Source organism: Pan troglodytes, chromosome 10, assembly GCF_028858775.2.
Source record: "Pan troglodytes isolate AG18354 chromosome 10, NHGRI_mPanTro3-v2.0_pri, whole genome shotgun sequence".
In the NCBI taxonomy this organism is placed as follows: Eukaryota; Metazoa; Chordata; class Mammalia; order Primates; family Hominidae; genus Pan; species Pan troglodytes.
In genome coordinates this window covers 39,680,613-39,698,174 of record NC_072408.2, presented here as the reverse complement: position 1 = coordinate 39,698,174, position 17,562 = coordinate 39,680,613, and the positions used below count along the sequence as shown (strand labels likewise).

At 47.4% G+C, this 17,562-nt stretch overlaps 1 protein-coding gene across 20 annotated transcripts; it reads right to left on the bottom strand.

Moving 5' to 3' along the window:
• Positions 1-392: 392 nt before the first annotated feature.
• Positions 393-17,154, bottom strand: PAN2 (poly(A) specific ribonuclease subunit PAN2). 20 transcript variants are annotated; one of them, XM_054663180.2, is made up of 26 exons: positions 16,970-17,154; positions 15,921-16,316; positions 11,908-12,077; positions 11,674-11,794; positions 11,431-11,508; positions 10,800-11,067; positions 10,053-10,395; positions 9,749-9,935; positions 8,771-8,890; positions 8,445-8,564; positions 8,021-8,149; positions 7,734-7,933; positions 7,489-7,625; positions 7,247-7,353; positions 6,940-7,038; positions 6,751-6,824; positions 6,502-6,649; positions 6,069-6,212; positions 5,877-5,936; positions 5,532-5,622; positions 3,321-3,478; positions 3,078-3,221; positions 2,735-2,944; positions 2,545-2,638; positions 1,694-1,891; positions 393-1,100 (listed from the first exon to the last, which is right to left on the bottom strand). In XM_054663180.2, the coding sequence occupies exons 2-26, from the start codon at positions 16,200-16,202 to the stop codon at positions 1,066-1,068; spliced, it is 3,717 nt and encodes a 1,238-aa protein (XP_054519155.1). In that variant the 5' UTR covers positions 16,203-16,316; positions 16,970-17,154; the 3' UTR covers positions 393-1,065. The 20 variants fall into 20 exon arrangements, with proteins under 20 accessions (XP_054519155.1, XP_054519158.1, XP_054519157.1 ...); XM_054663183.2 differs by having other exon boundaries at positions 2,765-2,944; XM_054663182.2 differs by having other exon boundaries at positions 7,489-7,622.
• Between the last annotated feature and the right edge of the window lie 408 nt (positions 17,155-17,562).

The following is a 17,562-nucleotide window of genomic DNA, read 5'->3' as shown; positions in this document are numbered from 1 at the left end:
TACCTTTTTTTCCCCTTTTTTTGAGACGGAGTCTCGCCCTATCGCCCAGGCTGGCATACAGTTGCGTGATCTCGGCTCACTGCAACCTCCGCCTCCCGGGTTGAAGCAATTTGCTGCCTTAGCTAGGGTTACAGTCGCCATCCACCACTCCCAGCTAATTTTTTTATTTTTAGTAGAGACGGGGTTTCACCATCTTGGTCAGGCTGGTCTTTAACTCCTGACCTCATGATCCACCCACCTCTGCCTCCCAAAGTGCTAGGATTACAGAAGTGAGCCACCGCGCCCGGCCTAATTATACCCTTTCATATCCATAACTTTGGATTCCAGACCTTTACCTTCAAAGGAAGGAGAGGAAGACTGAAGCCAGAGAACCCACACTAGCAGTTCTCTAATGAGATAAATAACAAACGATATTTTATTTTTATTTTATAAAACATGCAGTTTACAACAAATTTTTAAAAAATGGAACAAAACTTGGGACAGGCAAGTAGGATGGAAGACAGATGCTTCTCAGCCATCAGCAGGAATAAATGAAGCCGGCAGCCAAGCTTTGTCCAGGATCCAAAGGCCCTTTTGGCAATGGTATTGGCAACACTGGTTTGCTTGGGCCACCAACACTCTACTTGCTGGCCCCTCCAGGTATCCCTGAAGCAGTTGGTGACTTGTGCTAAGTCTTGAACTACTGTGGTATTCTCTGTCACTGTCCAGGACTTCAATCCCTAGCCAGCTAGGAACTTACAGTTATGGTTCCAGGAGCTTCTCTGCCTGGATATTAGTCACCCAGGATATTAAGAATACCAATTACTTTCCATCTGGGTCAATTCTAGACTCCATGTCTGTACCACTGTTTTGCAAAGAATGAAGAAGGAATGAATCTGGCTCCTAGAACCTTTGCAACAATTCTGCTGTGTTCCAGTTCAATTAATAGCACCATCTGTGACCCTAGACCCTGAGCACGTCCAGTACTGGAAGTGGACAAGGTATAGCCAACTTAGGAAGCCATCTCCCAGTTCTGGGGCTATAGAACAGTAAAGGGAGAGGGCCGTGGTTCTTTGGGAAGGGTAGTCAGAGCGCCAGCACTGAGGAGAAGACAGCTGCATCTGTCAGAGACAAAACCAAAAGCATGATTCAAGCTGAGTGGAGAAAAAGCATCTTCTCATACTTCCTATGAAGGAAAAATGCAAGAGAAAAAAGGGCATGGACCTTCCCTGAACATTTTAGACTTGGGCAAGAGGAAGTTATAGTTAATGGAGAGTTTCGATAAAATGTATTTTACTGAATGTTAGGAGGATGAAGTGCTTTGTAAACTGTTAAGTGCTATTCTCCATATGTGCAATCAAAATCCACCCAATTGGGGGCGCTCAGGCTCATGCCTGTAATCCCAGCACTTTGTGAGCCCAAGGTGGGTGGATCACTTGAGCCCAGGAGTTTAAGACCAGCCTGGGCAACATGGCAAAATCCTGTTTCTACAAAAAGTACAAAAATTAGCTGGGTGTGGTGGTGTGTGCCTGTTGTCCCAGGTACTTGGGAGGCTGAGGTGGGAGAATCACTTGAGCCCAGGAAGTCAAGGCTGCAGTGAGCTGTAATCAAGCTACTGCACTTCAGCCTCGGTGACAGAGTGAGACCCTGTCACAAACAAACAAAATACAAAATCCACCCAGTCCAGTTTCCCTTGTCCCATCCCAGGTCTTACTCTTGGGACTTGTTTGGCCCTCAGGCTCAGGCACCTTCCAGTCCATCTTTCTGCCCTTCTCATAAAGACCCTTGAGCACCTTGTGGAAAGACTCAGGCTCAGTGCCATTTTTGCTTAGCTCCAGATACTTTCGGTACAGCTGAAGGGCTGTGCGGGCATCCTCAATACTGTCATGGGTTTCCCCTTGAATCTTCAGGTCTGGGGTAAGTAAAGGTGGAATAGTTTGGGACCCAGCAAAGGGAGGTAGGAACATGTCTCCCCACTCCTACCTGACTCCAGAAAACTAAAAAGCCTGACTGCCCTTAAGGAAAATTGTCAGACATCTTCCTCAGTGCACAGAAGAGATATTGAAGTTAATTAAATCCATTAGTAACTGTCACCACTAACTGAGGGTCTCCCCTACTCCCATTTTGTCCTCTAACACTTTTCCTACTTTTTCTTTTCCCCCCATGCTTTTATTTTTTATATTTAAATTTTATTTTAGATTTGGGGTACATGTGCATGTTTGTTACATGGGTGTATCGTGTACTGGTGGGGACTGGGCTTCTGGTATCCCTAATGTGCAAATAGTGAACTATGCACCCAATACGTAATTTTCAACCCTCACCCCTCACCCACCACCCCAACTTTTAGAGTCCCTAATGTCATTCTTATGTCCATATGTACTCATTGTTTAGTTCCAACTTATAAGTGAGAATATGTGGTATTTGATTTTCTGTTTCTGAGTTAGTTCACTTAGTATGATGGCCCACAGCTCCATCCATGTTGCCGCAAAGGACATGATTTCTTTTTTTTTAAATGGCTGCTTCTGCTATTAATGTAGCAGGGGCCTACAAGGCAGAGCAACTCACCCAGAAAGTACCAAGCAAGGAATCGCAGGGAAATCATTCGTTTTCGGGGCATATGGAACAGGTAGACAGTGTCAAGGACTTGGTCCTTGGGCACCTGGCAAGGATAAAAGAGGGGGAGACTTAAGGTAGGGGACCTGTAATTCCCCATTCTCTAAAGGCACAATGTATACCCTGAGGGGCCCACTCTCACAAGAAGACTCTTAAAAGAGCCCTGCCAAACCATCAGGTTGATGACCCGGAAGTCCTTCTGCAGGCCATGACCCACAAACTTGACTCCAATGTCAATGAGAAAACGAAGCTTTAAGTAGGTAGACTTGAGAGTTGTTAGGTGCTTGGAGGAAATTTTGGCATCGAGGTCACCAGGCTTTATACCCGAGTATTGAGTCAAGTAATCCACCACCTAGGAATAGAGAAAAGGACAAGCCTTTTTCAGGAAGTGAGATGGAGTCTTCCCCTATCACTCTTCCCTGGGTTCTTGAGCACTGTAAGTAAGCACCAGGGTGTGCCTCACTTGCATCTCCATATCCTAATACCTGCTCCTGGGTAGAGATGTAGTCATCAATGAAGGGGATACCCTCATTGGGTCCCTGGCCCCGAACACAGGTAATCCTGGCTACTGACATCTGGCTTGGTTTAATGGTAGACTTGGTACCATCACTGCGTAACTCTGCTTCCTCCTACATGAGAAGAGTTAATAAGGAAATCAGAGAAATGCTTACAACTCCTAATATCCTCAGAGTTCTCTTCCAATGCCCCATCCCTTAGGTCTTGGTTACCTCATTAAGGGTGACAAACTCAGCATCCAGACCCACCAGGTCCCCAATCTGTGGCATCTCATTCAGCATCAGTGGAATAAAGGTAGTATGTGTTTTCCGCTGCTTCCGTGCCAGCGAGGCTTCAGCCAGCAAGACACTTGCCTCAATAGGGTTCTTGACTAGAAGGGAGAATGCAGAGGACACAGGGCTTGGATAGGGAAGTGACTAGGGGAGAGAAGCCCAGTGTGGCTGATCATCGACTCTGGGTCTTCACTGTGATCCCTCAATAATCAAAGCACGTGAGAAAAAAGATCATGTCTGATAAATGGGACAGGTAGACAGAGCAGGTCACATCACAAAATTATCAACAAACATGCTGAGAAAAAAACAGAAAAGACCACAGAGAAGAAAGAATAAGATTTTCACTTGGACCTTAGTTTACAGAATCCAGAAAAAGGTTACAGAGAAACTATGGTTTAAAGGTACCAAATAGGTACTTAATAAGGAGCTCATAGCCAGGCGCGGTGGCTAATGCCTGTAATCCCAGCACTTTGGGAGGCCGAGGCGGGCGGATCACCTGAGGTCAGGAGTTTGAGACCAGCCTGCCCAACATGGTGAAACCCCGTCTCTACTAATTAGACAAAAAAAAAAATTAGCCGGGCATGGTGGCACATGCCTGTAATCCCAGCTACTTGGGAGGCTGAGGCAGGGGAATCGCTTGAACCCGGGAGGCAGAGGTCGCAGTGAGCCGAGATCATGCCATTGCACTCCAGCCTGGGCAACAAGAGCGAAACTCTGTCTCAAAAAAAAGAATAATTAGATGTAACATCATAACCTAAGCCATTCTGATCAAACATCCCCCCCTCATCTCATTTCCACTCCACTCTCAAGACTTACAGCTGCTTTTTTTTTTTTTTTAAGACAGGGTCTCAGGCTGGGCACTGTGGCTCACGCCTGTAAACCCAGCACTTTGGAAGGCCAAGGAGGGTGGATCACGAGGTCAGGAGTTCAAGACCAACCTGGCCAACATGGTGAAACCCTGTCTCTACTAAAAATACAAAAAATTAGCTGGACATGGTGGCAGGTGCCTGTAGTCCCAGCTACTCGGGAGGCTGAGGCAGGAGAACTGCTTGAACCCGGGAGGTGGAGGTCGCAGTGAGCCAAAATTGTGCCATTGCACTCCAGCCTGGGTGACAAGAGTGAAACTCTGTCCAAAAAAAAAAAAAAAGCGGTCTCATCCTGTTGCCCAGGCTGGAGTACACTGGTGCAATCATGGCTCACTCACTGCAGCCTTGACCTCCTGGGCTCAAGTGATCCTCCTGCCTCAGCTTCTCCAATAGCTGGGACCACAAGTATATGCCACCACACTCAGCTAACTTTTTTTTTTTTTTTTTTTTTTTTGAGACAGGGTTTCACTCCCGTCACCCAGGCTGGAGTGCAATGATGCAATCTCGACTCATTGAAATCTCTGACTCCCAGGCTGAAGTGATTCTCCTGCCTCAGCCTCCCAAGTAGCTGGGACAACAGGAGCACATCACCATACCCAGCTACTTTTTGTATTTCTTGTAGAGACAGGGTTTCACCATGTTGCCCAAACTGGTTTTGAACTCTTGAGCTCAAGTGATCTGCCCGCCTCAGCCTCCCAAAATGCTGGGATTACAGGCCATAAGCCACTGTGCCTGGCCTACACTAGGCTAATTAAAAAAAAAAAAAATTTTTTTTTAGGCTGGGTGTAGTTGCTCACGCCTGTAATCCCAGCACTTTGGGAGGCTGAGGCGGGCAGATCATGAGGTCAGGAGTTCGAGGCCAGCCTGACCAACATGGTGAAACCCTGTCTCTACTAAAAATACAAAAAAATTAGCCGGGTGTGGTGGTGGGCGTCTGTAATCCCAGCTACTCAGGAGGCTGAGGCAGGAGAATTGCTTGAACCCAGGAGGCAGAGGTTGCAGTGAGCCGAGATTGCGCAACTGCACTCCAGCCTGGGTGACAGAGCAAGACTGCATCTCAAAAAAAAAAAAAATTTTTTTTTCAAAGAGATGGGATCTTGCTATGTTGCTCAGGCTGGATTTCGCACTTCTAAATTTAAGGTCTGATAAGCAGGAATCTCTTTAGTATCTCCAGAAATATTAACACTGGTTACCAATCCTAAGTACTTGCAAGCAATGTCCCAGATCTCATCCTGAAGCCCAATCTAAACTGTCCACACACTTGGGTCTACTATGTAGCACTTACTGTTCAGGTTGTATCTGGAATTGAGATTCCGTTTGACATAATAAAGGATTGCAGGTACTTTCCAATTCATGTCAAACTGCACAGCTTCATGCTATAGAAGAGAAAAAGCACTTATGGCTAATGTATATCACCCTTTTCCTTTTCCCCCACTTCAGACGGAGGCCAGGACTCAGGTGCTAGTTTTTGTTTTTTTTCAGGTGCTATTTTTAAGTGCTAATGGTTTTTATTCCTGAGGATTCCTTCCTCCCTCCCTGTTGAATCTGCCTGGCATTCTATAGAGCCCTAAAGATAAGGATGCTAGGAAAAGGGGAAATGAAAGAAGAAACAGAACATGTTGCAACTAACCTTATCAATAGGTTCAATAAGAAAGTCATTGAACAGATACCACTGCTGGTGAGTAACGCCCTATGGAAATACAAAGAAAGCCTGTGGTGATACAAAGTGATGGCTGGACCACTCTGTCTCAGACTCAAGGACAGATCTGGGACTCACTGTGGCCATCCCAGGAGTGTTCCTGCCCTCTACAACCTCACTCACCTCCTTGCGCTGGTGGTAGGTCTCTCCAACTTTGATGTGAGCCACCAGGCTGCCCCCTGTGCGTGAGTCCAGGATGTGTACCACAGTAGCCATCAGGTCATACACATAGACACCATGCTCCTCCTCTGCCCTGGCTGGGCCCCACTGTGAGGGGGGTACCCAGGCTGCTAAGCTAAGTTTAAGGATGGGGAAGGGAGGGGAATGGGGACAGAGGACAGGGAGTTGGGGGTATGGGGGATGGGGGACCAGGGTGGGTTATCTCCATCCTAGCCCATCTAGGACCCCAACACTGAACTGAGTGACTATGGAAAATCCACTAACAGGTAAATACTAGGCCTTATTCTCTTCCTTTTCCCTCTGCTAAGTTTCACCTTCCCCTGCCCTCCTTTATTCTCTCCCTTATTCCCTTTCCTCTTCCCGGTTTTTCAACAACCTGCATCTCATCCCCATCAGTCCAATTGCAAACATCCAGCCCTTTGTTTTTGGTCATCTTCATGCGAATGGAGAAAGGAAGCCAGACGTTCTTCAACTCCTCAATGGAGGGACACACCAGCACACCCTCTGGACTCCCTAGTTCCTTCCTATCAGGTCAGAAGAATTGGAAATTTGTTCCGAAAGAGGTCTTGATAAGAGGAACCACTGGGCAATTCAATCCTTTGACAACTCCCAAGACAGCACCTACCAATCAGCCAAAGCAAATTCCTTGTTCTTGGAGATTTCCCCACCGTGTTTCTTTACTGCCATCTTGAAGGCAACCTGAACACAGAAGAAAAACATCCAGTTCTTCAGGAATGTAATCATATATGGAGGTCAGAAGGGGGATAAAATGAAAAATTATTCCGGAAGCCCTGTTTCTAGTCTGAGTCCTTACCTCAGCCTGCATTCTCCAGAAATCAGCCTCTTTTGAGCTGTTCACCTCACAATTGATGACAAGAATATCTGGCAGATGGCGGATGTTGCGGGTCTGAATCTGAGAGGAAGAAACAAACAAGGAATGGCAGGGAATGTACAGGAAAAGGAGTCTGGACAGGGACCTGGGTCTGCGTCTTCAAACTGGGATTCCTCACTCCACCAGAGATCCCTGGATGGCAGTGCTGACAGAGCCAGCCCCACATGGGATAGTGGCTGAATCTCCATGGCAGGACCAGGACTCTAGTCCAGTCCAACAGTCCACTCACCGTGGGCTGGTACTTTTCACAGGTGTCACACCAGGCCTGTGTATTCTGGTCCAGGCAGATGCTTCGCTTCAGCACCTGAGCAAAGTCATAGTTCTTCCCAGTTTTATCTGAGGGAAAATTAGATGCTATACTCCTGGTTCTCCCCTCTACCCACAGTTAGTCCCCAACACCCTCTCCCTGATATTACAGGACATTTTGGGGAGCCTTCCCAACTGAGCTGAAGGGTACACCACTTTTGCTACCATCAGGGTAGGAGAGTGTGAAAAGCAGGGTGGATGAGGCTCGCACGGTCTCACTGCCACAGCGGCAGAGGCTGCAGTTCTCCATCTCACAGCTGAAGAGCTGCCCAATAACAGAGTCCCCCGATGAGCAAAAGCTGCTAAGAGTGGAGAGGATGATATATGCACATTGAGGAAGTTAGGAGACCTTTTAAATCACAGAGGGGCCTGTCATGATGGCTTTAACTATTTCTATCCTGATTTCATACCTGCCTCCAGCACCTCGATAAGCCTGTGGTATTTCCAGCTCCTGCATATCTTGATGCAGTTGAGTGAGAATGAAGCGATTCCACCTCTGAATGAGCCTGGCCAGATTGCCCTTGCCTGAGGCCTCATCTGAGTCAGCCAGGATTAGACCGAGGGCTGAGGCCTCAGGAATGGTACGGAATGCCCGAAGAAAATTATTGCCCTGGAAATGTGTTGGTGGAAAGGGGTTATTTTGTCTTTTGTGTCCACCTTCCTTCCCCTTCCATTTTAAGTGTCTCCAAGTACTGACCTGGCAAGGGTCACCACGAGAGAGGTCCAACATGTGAAACAGGAAGCCCAGCTCACATGCCAGACAGAACTCCTTCTGGCAAAGGTGGTTTTGAATTAGACAGCGTACAGGCTCCAGGAAATAGAGCACCTGGAGGGAAAAGCAGAAGAACTGATGTAGGAAACTGGCCTGGGGGTGAGGAGAAATATGGAGGTTAAGTGAGCTGGTGGAGAAAATACACAGCAGGAGTCCACCGAAGCAGTGAGTCCACCAAACCGGTGGAGCTCAGAGGAGACTTGAAAGTTGTAGAGGAAAGAAAGAATTGTAGAGGAGACCATGGTAAAGAGAACACGGCTGAGGAGACCTGGAAAGAGCAGGGTCGAGAGCCATAGGGAAGAAGAAAAGCAGCAGGCACGTTCAAGTTATAGGAATACCCAACCCTTACCTGGATCATGCAGTTACAGTAGGCATTGGGAATGTGGGGCTCTAATCCAGCAAACAAGGTCTTATTGTAGTGTTTGAAGTCAAAGTCCTCCAGCCCTAGCTTGGAATATTTGATGGTCACCTAAGGTAGAAATTGTCTGAGCAAGACAAGGATATTCTCAGAGTCCCCAAATCTTTCCAGTAGCCACAGCCTTTCCTAGAGCCTTCCTCCTGGGTCCAGGGTGGTAGTTGAAGGCCTCCTGACTGAGTCCTTCAATCCTTTCTCATATGACTTCCTTCCCAGGGTACCTTTCCCCACATCCCACAGGCCCTGATGTCCCCCAGCACCTTGCGGTATTTCTTAGAAACCATGTGGAGATGTGGTTCCTCTTCTCGTCCTACTGGTGACTCAGTGACCTGGCTGAAGCTGTCAAATTCACTGTCTGACTCCTTGAGTCTGTAGGGTATCTAGGGATTTTAGGAAGAGGTAACCTTGTTGGATGTCTTGTCATCTTTGGCTTCACACTCATTTATCCCAACATTGAAACAGCCACCAAGTCCTGAACCTTCTATATTCATAGCATTCTCAGCATCCGCTGCTTCCTTTCTATTTCCACTGCCATCACTCTGCTTCAGCACAGATGGACAACTGTGATGGCGTCCACACTGGTCTCCCTATATTCACTCTGTCCAGCACACCACTACCAAATTAACCCTTGCAGAATGCTGCTTTCTGTGTATTACTTCCTCTATTATAGACTGGTGTTCAAAGCTTCGCAATCTGGCCACTTCTACTTTTAATCGCTCACTACATCCCAATACCAACAGCTACTCCGGCCAGACTGGTATACTCATATAGTCCCCCTCAGATATGTGTTTTGCATTTATGCCTCTTGAGATCTTTACTAACACTCTTCTCTCATCTTGGATATTCTCCTCTGTTACTATCTACTTAACTGATATCCCACCTTTCCAGCTTAATACCCAGCTCTTTCATTACACCTTCCTTGGTCACTTTAGCCTGGAATAACATTTTTCCTCCAAACAGCTCTGGCACTAAATGCTTATGACATTCCTTCAGCATTTAACAACAGAACGTAATTTCTGATATGGCTATGTCTTCTCTTCACCAACCAAATACTAAACTTCCTAACGGCAAGGACCCTAGCTTCTCTATCTTTGAATCCTCCCTAACACCTAGCATAGTTCCATCAATTTGTTTGGTTACCAACAGGATCTAAAAACAAAAGAAAGACTAGTAAAGGAAAAAGATAGGAGAAACTTCAGTGGGCCGGGGTCGGGGCTGACCCTCCACTCTGAACACACCTGATTGCGCAGCCTGGTGCGGGGATTGGGCGCATAGCCAATGAAGCCCACCTTCTTCATGGTGCGCAGAATCTCTGCATCCACGGGTGGTGCTCGCCTACAATCCAGTATAGTTCTAGGACTTAAAGAGTTGTGGTGTACACTGGTCCACTCCCCAATCCCCAAGGGTCCAGAGAAAAAGAAAATACTGAAGGTAGACAAAAATCAGGAAAGTAGTAGAATAATAACAGGGCTAGCAGAGAATTCTGGTATCTTGGCCCTTTCCCTGTCCCTCCCGCCTTTTGGCCCAGACGTAGGGTACAACCTGGGAGCTGGAGCAGAGTTGGCAGCAGGCCAATCAGAGAGAAGTGTGTCAGTGGTGAGTGGGACAGGGATGAGGGAAAGAGGCAGCAGGTCCTGGCTCCAGTCCAGAGGAGGCAGTGAGTCCACGAGACACGGCAAAGCAAACTCAGTCTCACGGGAGTAGGGGTTGAAGGAAGGCTCCGGGGAATCAGTCCAGAGGTGCACACAGCCCTCAGAATCCCCAAAGGCCAGAGCCTGCTTGCTGGCTGACACATCAAATGTCATTAACAGAGGCCCCACAGGATTCACATGAAAGATATCTGCTGGGTTGGCCAGGCCTGTGGGTTCACAGAATTGGCACTGCCCTACAAAGGAGGAAGAAACCCACTGAGCCCTAGAAAGTGAAAGGGAGCCATATTCTTATGCCCTTCCTATCCTCTTCCCCTGATTTCAGGACAAGATGGGCCCCAAATCCATGCCTAGAGACAGAATGCCACTTCGTGCCTTCCATAAACCACAGATGGTTTGCTACTCAGCAAAGAGCAATTCTACAGTTATTTTGCCTACTTTATCTTTACCTTTTTCCATGTTCCTCATATTCAAGAAAATAAAAGCTCTAATCTCTGGCCAAACCCAAGTAAAACCTTGGGACCCTGATGAAAGGTTACTTCTTTCCCCAACAAAGAGGTTTCAGGATGAGTACTCCTTCGGGTTCTAGCTCTCCTTTGCTCATCGATCCCTCCTACCCAATCCCATATGCCCTTCATACCTGACTGAGAGATGATAGCAAGACGAGAAGTATATGTAGGAATGAAGCGCAAGAAGGCAGGATCCACATGTACTTGAAGTGGTGTGATGGCACGCATCATGCGCAGATCATACACCTTGAGGAAACGGTCACAGGCCAGGCCAGTGAGGCGGCTGGAGAAGCCACAGGCAGCTAGCAGGTTGCCATGCACATCAAAGTCTGACAGACTTCCTGAGAAGGCATCAAACTCATGTTCCACCTTAAAAGTACGGAGGTCTCTCAGGGAAACCTAGAAAAAAAAAATTCAGTTATCTGCAAATTCTGTTATCAGGAAAAATACCTGCCACCTACCTAACCCAGTGGGGTCCCTACCAAAGGAACTAGGGCTTTAGGACCGGGAAAGTTAAAGCACAGAAAAGGCAAACAGAGAAGCCCAGAGCCAGAAGGGGCTTCAGGGAGACTTCATTATCATAGAAAACATCAAGCTGCAAAATAATCTCATAGTAGAACATCACTGAGTAAGAAGTGAATTCACTCCACTCATCCCTCACCTCCAATCCAACTACACCCCAGAGTTAAGGGAAAGCAGATCCCAATCAGGTATCTAGTGAAACAGGGCCCTGCAGTGGGAGGAGAAATGGAACTTGGCCACCTTGCCAGACGTGTGGCCGCAGAAGAAGAAGCGATTTGTCTGTCTCATGATGGTGACTCCAGGCGTCTCTACTGCATACTGGAGAGGGAAGCAGGAAAAACCAGTGAGAAGAATGATTTTTCCCACAGACCAAGGGAACAGAAAGGTCACACCCACATCTCAGGCACATTACCAGCCCAAGCATACCCTGCCCCCGCAACAACCTCAGACCCCACATAGGTCTTTCTTGCCCCAAGCTTGTACCTTCTGAGTCTCCTGGACAGTGTTAAGATCAATCTCTAGTATGTGATTCTGCAGCCCACCAACGAGTAGAGTGCTGCTGTCAGTCAGTAGGAGACTGTGCATATCCTCATTCTCATCCAGCCTGGTGGGGAGAGGAAAGGCTAAGGGGCCCAGGCCTTACAAGCTGCCAATCCCTTAGCCTTCCCACCCTATGAGGCATCCTCATTCCTAGTCCAGAGCTGAGAAGCCACTTACAGGTAATCAAATATAATGAGGCCCCCACGGGCCATATACTTGAGGTTGTTCTTGGTGAGAAAAAGGATACCATTCTCCAGGCTCTGGATCTGCCGAATATCATCACTGCCATTGACTTGAAAGGATGAGTAGCGCTCCAAGGCTGGGCCAAAAAATGAAGTGGCATGGCCCTATAGAGGACAAAGACAACAGAGACACTTAGAGTGGAGGGGCAAGGGCCACCCTACGGCCAGGTCAGGGACTGAACATGGCTCAGCTTTGATCCTTTCTTGCTTGGCCTTTGTGACTAGGAGCAACTGGGGCAAAAGGCTAGGAACCAGTCAATCTTAGTGATAAAGACACTGATAATACTGTCTTATGTTTGTTTAATGTGTTACACAGCATTTTTGTAAACTCTACCTCATTTTGTCCTCACAATGACCCTGCTGAATAGGTAATGGCTCACTTGGTTAGAACAGTATATAGAAGGTCAGGGACATGGTCCAATTCTCTACTGGCCAGCTGGCTTTCTTATGTTTCACATCTGGGAGGATGTGCATAAGGTTATATGCAAATACTATATCATTTTCTATAACGGATTTAGGCATCCTTGAATTTTGGTATCTGGTATCTTTAGATCTTGGAACCAATCCCACATGGATACCAAGAAGATGATGGTAACTACTAAACCTCCTTAAACATCCCATCATAACCTCAAACTCATGACATCCTAAATTAAATTCACCATTTTTATTTCTATTTTTCTTACTGTATTCTCTATGGTACCAAGATCTACCTAGTTGACCAAGCCATATATCTGACAGTCAAGTCCTATGTATTTTTTTCCTAACCACTAGATAACCAAGGATTTTTTAAAATTTTTATTTATGTATTTATTTTTTGAGATGGAATTTCACTCTTGTTGCCCAGGCTGGAGTGCAATGGCACGATCTCAGCTCACTGCAACCTCTGCCTCCCAGGTTCAAGCAATTCTCCTGCCTCCCAAGTAGCCAGGATTACAGGCATGCACCACCACACCCAGCTAATTTTTTGTATTTTTAGTAGAAAGGGGGTTTCACCATGTTGGCCAGGCTGGTTTCGAACTCCTGACCTCAGGTGATCCACCTGCCTCGGCCTCCCAAAATTCTAGGATTACAGGCATCAGTCACCGCACCTGGCCTATTTTGCTTCCTAAATATTTCCCAAATCTGAGGCTGGGTGCTGTGGCTCACGCTGTAATCCCAGCACTTTGGGAGGCCAAGGCAGGTGGATCACTTGAGGCCAGGAGTTTGACACCAGCCTGGCCAACATGGTGAAACGTCATCTCTACTAAAAATACAAAAATTAGCTGGGCATGGTGGCACACACCTGTAGTCCCAGCTACTCAGGAGGCTGAGGCAGGAGGATTACTTTAACCTGGGAGGCAGAGGTTGCAGTGAGCTGAGATGGCACCACTTCACTCCAACCTGGGCAACAGAGTGAGATTCCATCTAAAAAAAAAAAAAAAAAAAAAAAGCCCTTCAGTGGCCTGAAGGTTCAAGTCCAAGGTCCAAGCTCTTTTAACACAGCATATGAAGTTCTCTAGAATGTTCCTTCCCCAGATATCTGCATGGGTCCTTCCCTCCCTTCTAGAGGGCCTAGAATAGTAAAGGAGAGGCACAAGGATAAGTTAGAGGCATGGAGCTCTGCCTCTTTGTTCCCCTTTTTGGTGCCGCATCCAAGTCTCTATTCAAATGTTACTTTATCAGAGAGAACTCCGGACCAACTATTTAAAGTAGCAACATTGTTTCTAAAAGAGCCATTAGGAAAAAAGATTAAAATTAAAACAAAACACTACAAAACCAAACAAAATAGCAACACTTCCCACCCTTCATTACCTCAACCCCCTTACTCAACTGTATTTTTCTTTTAATAGAGATGGGGTCTTGCTATGTTGCCCAGACTGGTATTGAACTCTTAGGCTCAAGCAACCCTCCCACTTGGCTTATCAAAGTGCCGGGATTACAGGTGCCACTGTGCCTGGCCTCATTGTATTTTTTTCTTTTTTTTGAGACGGAGTCTTGCCCTGTCACCCAGGCAGGAGTGCAGTGGTGTGATCTCAGCTCACTGCAACCTCTGCCTCCCAGGTTCAAGCAATTCTGCTTCAGCCTCCCAAGTAGCTGGGATTATAGGAACCTGCCACCACACCCAGCTAATTTTTATATTTTCAGTAGAGACAGGGTTTCACCATGTTGGCCAGGTTGGTCTTGAATTCCTGACCTCAGGTGATCCGCCTGCTTCGGCCTCCCAAAGTGCTGGGATTACAGGTGTGAGTCACCATGCCCAGCCAGTATTTTTCTTAACAGTACTAATCAACACCTGATGTATTGTAATGTTTTTCTGTTTACTGCTTATTCCAAACCTAGACCTTAGAGCAAGGTCTGACACCTAGCATGTGGCTCAAAAAAACACTGGTTGAATGAATAAATGTCTACCTCTTCCAGTCCGGTAAATCCTAATTGCTTGTAGTTCCTGAATTTTGTACTCAGCAAGCTTTGTAGTATCTTGGGAATCTTTGTTTATCCTATGCTAAGACGCCTTTTCCCATCTTTCTCACCTGATTTCTACTCATGTTGCAAGACTCAGTTCAAGGGTTACTTCCTCCTCGCTGCCCTTTCTGACTATTCTCCATCCTGTCCAGCATCCAGTACAGATTTTCACACTGGTGCTTAGTACCATGAAATTATCTGTTTTTGTATATGTTTTTTACCTCACTGTCCTGTAAACTCCTTGAGGGCAAGGATTATGTTTTATTTAGCTTTATTCACAGTGCCTGGCATAGCAGTAGACACTGCCTATTAAACTGAATGAATCACACACACAAAAATTCATCCCTTCTAATGGAAAAACAATTCATGACCTAAGAAGTCAATCAGTAAATGAAGGACAGCATTTTTTTTTTTTTTTTTTTTTTTGAGACGGAGTCTCGCTCTGTCACCCAGGCTGGAGTGCAGTGGCGTGATCTCGGCTCACTGCAACCTCTGCCTCCCAGGTTCAAGCGATTCTCCTGCCTCAGCCTTCCGAGTAGCTGGGACTACAGGCGCCTGCCACCATGCCCGGCTAATTTTTTGCATTTTTAGTAGAGACAGGGTTTCACCATGTTAGCCAGGATGGTCTCGATCCCCTGACCTCGTGATCCGCCTGCCTCAGCCTCCCAAAGTGCTGGGATTACAGGTGTGAGCCACCGGTCCCGGCCGGACAGCACAGTATTTCTTACAAAGTCTTTGGGCACCATAGCATATTGGCAATATGGGTACAAATTTTAAAAAATTAAGATTGATAACTGCTCTGAGAGATATTAAAATCAGCCAGAGAAGACAAAATGATTCAATGTAAGATATGCAGAATCATTCATTAAGTATTCTATAATAATAAAAATAGAAAACAGGTGGGGCAACAGCAATTGAGATTAGATTTGGATGGCTACAGACTAAGTGATGGGTACAACTATCAAGATAAATCAAAACACTGGATGGGCAATTGTGACAAAAGTGGGATGCTGGCCAGGTGCCATGGCTCACACCTGTAACCCCAGCACTTTGGCAGCTCTATGCAGGAGGACCATTTGAGCTCAGGAGTTTGAGACAAGCCTGGGCAACATAGTAAGACTAAAAAATTTTTTAAAAATTAGCTGGTCTTGGTTGCGCATGCCTGTAGTCCCAGCTACTTGAGATGCTAAAGTGGGAGGATTGTGTGAGCCCAGGAGATTGAGGCTGCAGTGAGCCATGATCACATTATGCCATTGCACTCTGGCCTAGGCGACAGAGCAAGACCCTGTCTCGAAAAAACAAACAAAAAAAAAGGGATGCCTCCTGAGAAAGAATATGTCATTTACTCCTAGATCCTAGATTCTCCCTTTATCCCTCCAACCAGACCCAGCTGTCTCATCACTACAACTCCTCGGTACTGGCTATCTGCAAAGCAGCTTCCTTGGGTTAAGACCAGATAAAGACCTTCAACATCTTTCAACCCTCACAAAGGGGTACAGTTCTTACCCCGTGGCTCCCCACCCACAGCATCTCCTCGTGCAAGTCAAAGTGGGAGACGGAAACAGGTACACCCACTTCAGCCACCACGCTGTGCAATTCAGAGTAGACACCTTCCATTATGTGCACTGATTCCTGGACGGGAAGAGCCTCCAAGGCCACTCCCTCTGGGTCCAGCTCCACATTCTGTAGCAGACTTGGGTTCAGGTGGGCATCCAAGACAGGGTCCAGGGCAGAATGCATGGCTGGGGCATATTCTGCCAGTCCAGGGTCCAGACCCTCAAAGTTCATGATGACGATGGCAGCTTACACCTGTGTCACACCCTCCCTTACCACAGTCCCTTTAGATGCCTGACCCAACCTTCAGCAAGACAGCACCGATGGGCCTAGAATGGACATCCTGGCCTGTAAGGGGAAAGAGGTAGCTGAGTCAAGGGTAGGCCCAGGTACTGGTACTTAGGGTCTTCTAGGTTATGGGGGCAGGAGGGAGATGAGGCAGGCATGACGGATGAGACTGCCAGCTAAAGGATGAAGCAGGCGGGGGAGGGATGGGCAGTGGGGGTGGAGGTGGTAGAACTGTTGTCCCTACCCCTCCTCCGCTAGGCCCTCTGTACTCTCCACCACCCCATTATCTAACCTAATCCTTGACTTCCCTTTCTTCTTACTTCGGACTGCTCACTTGCCTTGTTCAGCCCTGAATCATCAGGTGAAGGGAGCGAGAATTGCGGGGGTTGGAGTTAGGTAGAGGGATCTAAGGTGCTTTCTCCCAGAATTGGGGGTGAAAACGGGTGGATTGGACGGTGGGGAGAACGAGAAGTCAGTTTCCTAGAATCCTCTCCAATAGCTACCCAGGATTCTCTAGAGGAAAACAATAATGGCCAGTTACCCACAATTGGGGCGGGGGCAGGGGAAGGTGACGGAAACGGCTAGTTACCCAGAATTCTCTGGGGGAACCAGAGAAATCGGTTATCTAGAATTCTCCCACGGCAGCGGTGAGGAGGGGGATAGGGCAAGGGTCAGATGTGTTCCTGGGATGCTTACGGGGAATGGGTCATTACCAAGATTTCTCCATGGCGGATATTTTGGAGCGCGTGGAATTAGAACGAGTAGGGGGAGCGCAAGCGCTGTCAGCTCCGCGGGAAATTCCAGTTTCCCCAGTTCTCCCCCACGCCTAGGGCTCAACCTAACCACTACGGCGCCAAGGACCGGGCTCCGAGGCGCGTCTTCCAATCAAGAAGGGCTCGGGGCATATTTAAGCCAATCAGAAGGGCTCCGGGCGCATCTAAGCCAATCAGAAGGAGCCAGGTACGGCGACTCCAGGAGAGAGCGTGTGACGCACGCGCCGGAAAAAGAGGTTACGGGGCGCCGGTGGGACAAACGCAGCCAGACGCCGGACTTGTTGGGTGGCGTTAAAAAGTAACTCTGTTTTTAGTCTTCTTGAACAAAATTACGTCTAAGTTTGAAAACCAAACTTTTATGCTTTCTATAACTTTAGGAACTCTAAAATAAGGGACACCCAAGGCAAAGCACTAGGAGTCGCTGTTGGGTATTCCCAGCGGGGCTTAGTCTACCTCCTCTTCCTGCGGTGCCCTAGTGAGCCACTCCGCCACCTCTGACCCTGTTGCCCCCAAAACTCGCTGGCATTTCCTAT